The sequence below is a fragment of the Rhinolophus hipposideros genome (genome assembly GCF_964194185.1).
Source record: "Rhinolophus hipposideros genome assembly, chromosome: 8".
NCBI classification, from domain to species: domain Eukaryota; kingdom Metazoa; phylum Chordata; class Mammalia; order Chiroptera; family Rhinolophidae; genus Rhinolophus; species Rhinolophus hipposideros.
The window spans coordinates 52,497,603-52,506,696 of record NC_138054.1 but is presented as its reverse complement, the minus strand read 5'-3'; the positions used below and the strand labels follow the sequence as shown (position 1 = coordinate 52,506,696).

Genomic DNA, 9,094 nt, shown 5'->3' with positions numbered 1-9,094 from the left:
TGTCAAAATTACTGTAAAATACAAAGAAGGTAAAACATCCATTATTCCAATACCTAGGTATCATCATATGGACATTTTGGGTTATTTCCTTTACCCTCTCTCTTTCTTGTGTCTATACACACACACACACACACACACACGTTTTATATATATATATTATATATATATATGTATATATATATAATATATATTATATATATGTAAAATATATATAATATATATATACACACACACATAGAGAGCGAGCGAGACAGAGAGAAAAATCCAGACTTTATGTAAAGATTTATATCATCACTTTTTTCTTCGAACATTATTTTGTAAGAATTTTCCTGAGTAATTAAACTTCTTTCAAAATGTTTTAATAGCTACAATATATTTCATTGTATAGATATACCATAACGTATTTAATCACTCCTCTTTCAGGCATTTAATAGCTGTTTCTTTTTTTGCTTTGATAACTAGCACCGCAATCAACAACTTTGTAGGCAGCTGATTATTTTCTTAGAATAGATTCTGAAGTAAAATTATTGGCTTAAAGGCTTTGAACATTAAAAACTCTTGACATATATTGTCTAAAAATTTTCTGAAAAATTGTGCCAATTTACAATCCCATGAGTAGTGTTTAAAAGTTAGTTCCATTCAACTGTCCAAATATGGATGCCAACTTTTAGAAATGAATGCCAGTAGATGGACAATGATAGCCTACATGTATTAGGCATTTCTTTTGATATATTTTTTTCTGATTAGAAAGTGATACAAGTAATTGCAGAAATATTGAAAAATATAAGATTACATAAAATAACGACACTATCCATATATAAAGTGACATAGTAGTGTGACAAATATTTGCCTTCTTGCTGTGCACATATTAAATACATATGTAATATTTATAATGTTGAAATCTTATGGCTCATACTTTTATATGTAAATTTTTAATTTAATATTACATATCATGAAAATTTTATTGTTATCAAATATTCTCCAAACCATTATATTTATTAGTTGCCAAATACTCTACCTTATGAACCTGCTATAATGTAAACCCTTCTTGCTTATTGGACATGTACTGATCAGTATAGATAAAATTGCAATACATATTGCATATAAAGGTTCATAACCTTTGACTGCATTTTTGGTGATTTTAATAGAATTTACGACATGAAGTGGAATTACGGAATCATGGGTTTAAATAGTATGTATAAAGTTTCTTGATAATGATGAAAAAACTTTCTAAAATGCTTATTCCAGTTGTGTATGAAAGTGTGCTTCACTCTTCTTGGCATTATTTTTTGTTGTTTTATTTCAGTGATTCATGTTTTGCATTATTCTAACTTTTTCATATTTGTTTGAAATATTTGTATTTCTTCTTTGAATTCATTGATCATGTCCTTTGCATATTTCCCATTAGATCTAGTATCATGAAGAGAACTGGACATCGTTCTCTGAGGATCTATTCTCTACACAGAACCCAGGATAACTCAATTGCCCCCAGTTACTCTTCTGAAATATTTTGAATAGTTCAGTCACCTGCAGCTTTTAGTGATGTGTCCTCATGTGCTTCTAAGCATATGATTGTAGTAAGTCATGTTTGCAAAGGAGTTATAAATTCATAACACTCTTCCGCATCCATTATCATTTTTTGCCTACCTGTGAGATAGACAGGGCACGTTAGTGTCATTAGCATTATTTTAGGAATGTGGAGGGTAGGTTTCACAGAAGAAAGCTGTGGGGAGTTAAAGACAAGACTCAGACCAAGTCTTCAATTTCTAGATCATTTACTTTTCATTAGGTCTTATTACCAATGTTGCTAGTGTCCAGACATGTAAAATGACTCCACATGGGGAAAGAAAGTTCTGGAATAATGTTAAGGGACTTGATGACAAATGCATGTACTGTATTTTTAGAAGGAGACTGATTTACATTTAGGGGCTTTTAGTTTAAAACTTTCAATGTCTAAATATAAAGATACAGCAATATAAATGAGCCAGCTGCGTTTCTTACACAGAGCATGAATTTGATGAGATTATGAATGAGTGAAGTGGTGGAAATCAACAGCAAGACTAAGAATATTCTAGTCCATTTCAAATGCCTAAGCCATCTATCAGTACCTTGGAGAGCTTCCAAGTTGTGCCACCTCTCCCCCAAGAACATTTCTCAGGAAAGACTGGTTTTCAATCACCAAAGGAAGCATTGCACATTGACATCCTCCATGTTTTTTTGAAAACTCAAATATTTCATTTTTCTACCTGAAAATGGTCATCCCTTTTGCCCCTTTTAAAATAAAATTGCCCACAGCTTGTAATCTTGAGAGCGCTTATTTAAGCAGCTTTATGGTATCTTTCCCCCATAGAAAACACATTTCTTTGCCACGTCTGCAAATTAAAATATCCTTTTCCAATGAGTGCCTAGGAGATAATCAGCTCTCCCGATCACGACTGGTTTTTATGTAAGGGTAGACTTGTGGAAGCAGAGTGTGAGTCTGCACAGGTGTAGCTAGGAACCACCTCAGCCGACCCTACGAACGCTTGAGACCCCGCTGCCACTTCTGCCCTTGGGGCTGCGCGACTGTCCGCGTCTCTAACGCCCCGCCGCGCACGCGCGCTCCCCACCCCCGCCTCCACTGCACCTGCCAGGTCATAAAACCCTCTCCACCTACCCCTGTCGGCTCCAGGAGGCTCAGTCTCGTCTTACGTTGATTGGTCCAGAGGGCGCGTCCAATCAGCAGTCCCTCCTGCGCAACCTACTCCCGCTCTGCCCGCCCCCTCCCCGCCCCTCCCGCCCCTCTCAGGCACCTACCTTCTTTATGACTGGTGCGCGCCCAGGTCGCTCAGGGCGGTGCGGAGAGGTGTGTGGCAGTGGGGTGCGGGGAGAGGAGGGAGAGGTGGGGAGGGAGGAGGCGGGGCTCAGGTGCGAGGCTGCGCGGCCGGCCGGCGGGGAGGGGGCGGACAGCGGAGCGGGAGGGGCGTGTCGGGGGTGGCGTTGGGGAGGGGGTTACGCCGGTGACGTCGGCTGCGCGAGCCTTCCTTCGCGCGTGAGCGGCGCGGGCGCGGGGCCTGGCGGCTGAGCTGTCCCGGTGGGCGAGCAGGACGCCGACGCCGGCTCTTGGCGGAGCGCGGAGGGGACGCGGCGGGCTCGCCGGAGCCTTGGAGCGCGGCCCCGGCCATGGACGAGACGCAGCCGCTTCCGCAGTCCGAGCTGCAGCTGTGCGACAGCCTCATCATCTGGGTGAGTGCGGAGGGGCGAGGGGGCCGAGGGCACGCAGCCAGGCCAGCCGGGCGTCCGGTGAGCCCCCGGGGAGGCTGAGGAGCGCCCGGGCCGCTGCGCCGCGGACTCGGCGCGTGGGCCTCCGCGCCTCCCGGCGTCCTGGGCCGCCAGGGGGCCACCTGCGGGGCGCGGGCAGGTGTGTGTGTGCGTGCGCGTGTGTGTGCGCGCGTGTCTGAGGCCGGGAGGGGAAGGCACGCGGAGGGGCGGGACGGAGGAGGCTGGGCGTAAACCCCGGACGCGCTCCTGACAGCTGCTGACTGTGGTCCAGCGCCCCCCCGCCCTACTGCCCCCGCCCCATTTTCTCGCGTCCCGCGCCCCAGCCCTGGACTTTGTGGATCCCACTCCCTCGCCTTCCGTTTGCTGTGCAGCCTTCCCATGGGCATCTTGATGCCGCTGGGGAGGGAAGACCCCCTCCGCAAACCTCCCTTCGCCCCCGACCGCCTTGGACGCAGGTGGCCAGGACGTGGTTTTAGGTCCTAGACCAGTGGTTCTCCACGACCCCAGGACATCGGATTTTGTGGAAGCTGCTTAGAAGAGATGTTGTTGAGGGTGGGAATTCATACTGCCTTTTTCTCCCTGCCCCTCACCTCGAATGGACAAGCATTTTCTTTAAAGAAAGGGACGTGGCGTTTGTGTTGGTACTTTATGCTTCGTATTTCTGTTAATTTGTGTTGTGTTGGGACAGGCAGGATCTGTCCCAGTATGCGGTCAGCAAAATGACCTTTTGGAAGGCTCAGCAGTTAAGAGAGATGGCATGATGTAATTTCTAACCCATATTGGGCAAGGGTGGTGCTCAGGGGTCCACACGGTGTCCTTAGTGACGCCCATCCCCAAACCAGTTGTTTAGTTTTGTGTAGGGGAGTGTGTGCAGAATGGAATGTAAACAGACTGGATCAAGAGGCGGTAATTAATTAGTGAGATTCCCAAGTGATCTCCGAATGCATGTAATTCAAAAGAAGGAGAAATCAGGGAAGGTTTCTGGCAGTTAGGCAGTTATTGGAAATAACTAATTTAAAGCAACTTTTACACGTTAGACATAAACGGCTTGCTTTAAGTGGAATGCAAGTACCTAAAGTTTTTGAATTAAAAGCAGTTAGCTCACTGTTCATCTGTATTTTCATTTAAAATAAGTATTGGCGTTTAGATGCTGTATTTAAGGCTGCATGAAATAAAGCAACATTGCTTTTAATGATGTGATTTGTTCAAATTGCTAATTAAAGGGTGTGTCCCAGTCTGTTACATTGTTGCCCTAAACATCTGCCCTAAACATCTGTAGTAAACCTAGTCTTTATGATGTCATTGACTTACATATGAAGTGGCGGAGAAGCATAGGTTTTTCTTGAATTGTATTGCAATGTTTTTAAATACAATATTATGTGACTATATCCATTCTTTTAACCTGTATTTACTGAATTCCTACTTTGTATAAGGCACTGAGTAAGACAGATACCATGTTTCCCCCAAAATAAGACTTATATTAAGGTGTGCTTCAAAAAGACACATCAGGGCTTATGTTCAGGGAATGTCATCCTGAAAAAAATCATGCTAGAGCTTATTTTCCTGTTAGGTCTTGTTCTCGGGGAAACACAGTATCAAGAATAATCAAAGAAAGAATTATGGAAATTATTATGGAAAGAATAATCAAAGAACTTTCCATTTTAATTGGAGTAGTAGGCAGAGCTGTGTATTTTTATAATGGAAGGAAAAATTCTTAAAAAACTGCAAAAATGTCATAAACCAAATGAGAAGGAATCATAGATGACAGAGTATAACTGGTTGTATAACCAAACCTATTGTATTATACTCCAGTTCACTCAAGCTGCTGAAACACTGTAGAGAAAATGGAATTATTATGCAGACTGTTGCCTCTACAAATGCTGCTACAGTCAAATCCACCCATTCCCAAAATACTGCCCGGCTTTGTGATTAAGAACAACCGCACAGTTTCTCTCACATTTCTCTTTGCAAACTTTTATCAGTACTCTGTTTGAGTGCTGAACTCTTCTCCTCCTCAGGAAAATGACTTCTATCTTTGGCTCTGACTCTAGATCCCATTCCTTCCATTTTATTCTAAAACTTTGCTTTCTGTGTTTACAGCTTCTTTCTCTCCATGTACTCCTTCCTCTCTACATGTAATCTTGCTCAAATCTTCCCTATCTTAAAAAGAATTAAGAGCCACCATTCCCTATTAAAACCATACTGTATTTCCCCTTCCCTTTAAAAAAAATTTTTTTTTTTTGCTTCTAGGACACATTTTTTTATTTTTTTAAAGATTTTTTTTTTTTTTTTTTTAGTGGGGGGGAAGAGGAACAGGACTTTATTGGGGAATAGTGTGTACTTACAGGCCTTTTTTCCAAGTCAAGTTGTCCTTTCAATCTTAGTTGTGGAGGGTGCCGTTCAGCTTCAAGTTGTTGTCCTTTCAGTCTTAGTTGTGGAGGGCGCAGCTCAGCTCCAGGTCCAGTTGCCGTTGCTAGTTGCAGGGGGCGCAGCCCACCATCCCTTGCGGGAGTCGAACCAGTAACCTTGTGGTTGAGAGGACGCACTCCAAACAACTGAACCATCCCGGAGCTCCTCCCCTTCCCTTATAGTTAAATTTTTTGAGTTTTTTATACTCATCCTTTATACTTTTTGAACTTGCATTCACTTCCTCAAGCCACTCTACTTGAGCTTCCTTTCTCAAAGACCTCTACTTACGTACTTGATCTGGCAGACAGTAACTACGTATTATATGGTGGTTCCTTTGTGAAATTATCTTTTGCCTTGGTTTCTTGGGTACCTGTCTCTCGGTTTTTCTTTACCTCCCCGTGAACTTTCCTTTCTCAGTGAATTTTCCTGTCTTGTGGGGCCTCTGCCAGCCCCTGCATTGTTGATGTTCCCTCCCCCTCTCTAAATTTCTCCAAACTCCCCTTAGGCCACGATCCTCCATGTCCACTATGCTACATTGACTTTATATTTCTTGAGGAAGTTAAGCTTTTTATTTTATTTTTTTAATACATCAGGCCTTGTAACTTATTCTCTCTCTACCTAGAATATTTTCCTAGTTTTTCGAGTGGCTGGCAGGCTTCTCACCATTCAGTTCTTGGATCTGTTGTCACTTTTCAGAGAGACTGTGAGTGACAGTGAATGACCTACTTGTCCTGCACTCCTACCCCACTGTAACCTGTTAATCCCTTTCTGTTGTGTCTGTGACACCTTCTGAAGTCACTCGGTTTGCTCCTCAGGCTCAGAGCCCTTGTCTGACCTGTTGTCTGCTCTATCCCCAGGACCAAGAACTGGCTAGGATCTCCAATACAACATTGAATCAAAGTGGTCATAATAAATATCTTTGTCTTGGTCCTGACCTCAGAAACCAGTATTTCACCATTGAGTATGTAGGGTTTTGTGGATACTGGTGAATTTTTAACTGTTACAGAGGATTGAGCGGAAATGAGTTTTCCAGACTAAGGGAAGAACCCCTAGCAATAATGTAAATGGTCTTCTTTGACGATAGATTGACAGGAGGTAGTGGGAGACATGTTTGTCATATCCCTGCTCTCTTAATGTGCTTCCTCCCATGCTGTCATGTCGCATGTGGAGGGAAAGTAGTAGGAAATAGAAGATTAAAAGGTTAGCATGGGACCAAATCTTGGAGGTGAGAAGAGGACAGTAAACTGTGCTTTCAGTACTGGACATTGTTGTAGGACAGGAGAACCACCATTAACAGAATTGGAGAAGTCATCAAGAAAATTTGGTTAGGTGAAGAGACGACTCTTTTGAAAGTTTTTTAAAAAGTTATGTTTCATGATTTGGAACTCACCTTGAAATAATTAGTTCTTAGAAATGTTATACTGCTATTTAGCAAAAAATTCACAGTTGAAAGATAAATTTGGGCATCATTTAGATGGGGAAGGGAGTATATGAGAGTTTGAAGTATTTGTATGAAGATAAATTTAATTCTGCCTCTTGGCTCTGAAAATTTTAAATCTCTGGAATGTGCTTTCACCAATAAAATTGGAGAGATGGACCAGATTTTTTTTTTTTTTAAGTGATTCTCTTGGTGCTTGAATTTTTTGACTTTGACAAGCAGGCGAAGAAAAGACTAAAACCCAAATTAACAAAGAATATTAAAGGCTGAGACATTTTATGACGATCTTAAAACTCAAAACAATGATCTTTCTGAAATGAGCAGCTAGAGGAGCAGAATATGACAATAGAGTTGATCTAAGGTTGAGTTTTTGTTGACTATCAGTCCACATTTCTGATTATTTGCTTTATTTAAAAATAAAGAAGAAAGTAAGATGGTTATTTGCCACAACACTGTACTTAGTGATAGAAACCCTCTCTGTCTTTTTTGGGTCACTCACTGAAAAGACTTTTGCCTCTTCATTTCTATGAATAGTGTGAAAGAATACTTTTTTATTTTTTGGTCCCTCTGCTTTGCCCGTCCCCCACCCCCAACGAGCTTTTTAATTTATCCACTCTTCTTGGTTATAAAGCCTTTCAATTTAGCCAAATGAAATTACATTCTCTATTATCTTTATTTTGCAGTTAGTTTAACAACTTCCAGGAGACACTCCAATTTCCATGGCTGTAAGAAGGAGAAATTGATCTTAATCTGAGCATGGTGGGCAACTACGCAACTTCTTAGTACAGATTTTCATTTTACGTATTTCTTTACTATTTTGCCTAATAATCTGTGCCTCCGAAATTGTCCTTTAAAAATCACTAATCAAATCCATTTTGTAAAACGATAATGATGTGAAGTGTAAGTAGGAAGGGTTGAAAAGTGGGAGCCACAGTTTACCTGAAAGTATATGATTTTCTTCCTTTTAAAGATGCCCTATACATCCACCTAATGGCAAAAATCCTTCTTATTTTCTATTTTGAATGATCCATGAATTCATCCTGTTCTCTCAGTTAGCGTTTCCCTAATTATCTTCAAGCTATCCATTTTATCAACAAAACCATTGCAGAAGCCTTCCAACTGATTTAAGCATAAAGCTATTGTCCCATTCTCTGTGTCACTATAGCTGCTATCACAAACAGACTAAAGATGTCACTCTCTCACTCTCTTCTTTATTATTCCTCAGTGATTCTTCATCACCCAGAGCAATTTTTTCTTAAAAAATGATGTGCCTAAGAATCATTTGGTGATTTTCTGATTTAATATGTCTGCAGATTGTGATACATATTGTTCTTAGACCCCGCACTTTGAGAAACCCTGGCTCATAGCTGATGTGCTAACAGCTATTGAGCTTGTACCATGTGCCAGGCACTGGCCTGAGTACACTAATAATTCATTTAATTCTCAAAACCATCATGTGAGGTGGAAACTACTGTGCTGTTTTCCATTATATAGATGATGCAATTAAGTATGGACCAAGCTTTTTGTCAATGACCCTTCAGAGTCCTGGCCCATGACTTTTTTTAACCCCTTTGGTTGTCACCTCCTTCCTCCCCCCTCCCCAATTTGCACTGGAAATCCAGTAATACTGTGTGTTGCCTAAAAATACCGTCTCTTCATGTATTTGTGTGTTTTTCATGTTCCTGTTTCCTGAAGTTTCCTTCTCCTGGCCCTTTCTTTATGCAAGATGTTTCATTCAGGAATCATCTCTAAGAAGTCTTTCCTAACTAAAAGCCCTAGTTCGATTAGTTGACTGGTATACTTCAGAACATTTTGTGCATACTACAATTGTGGGAGTACAAATGGCATTTTCTAGAATTGATTCATGTCTTTTTCTCCTCTCCTTAACTCTTGAATGAAGCTACTTAAGGGAAAAAAACTGGGGATTTTCCTTCGCAACTCCAGCCTCTACTACAGTGCCCCACATAGAGTAGGAGCTCATTAAAG

The 9,094-nt window shown here is 41.5% G+C and overlaps 1 protein-coding gene across 1 annotated transcript in view; it reads left to right on the top strand.

Moving 5' to 3' along the window:
- Positions 1-2,835: 2,835 nt before the first annotated feature.
- Positions 2,836-9,094, top strand: part of HOOK1 (hook microtubule tethering protein 1) — a 52,562-nt gene continuing 46,303 nt past the window's right edge. The window contains exons 1-2 of the mRNA XM_081057521.1: positions 2,836-2,845; positions 3,086-3,225. Of these exons, the coding sequence (XP_080913647.1) occupies positions 3,163-3,225 (63 nt within the window). The 5' untranslated portion in view covers positions 2,836-2,845; positions 3,086-3,162. The remainder of the gene's footprint in view (positions 2,846-3,085; positions 3,226-9,094) is intronic.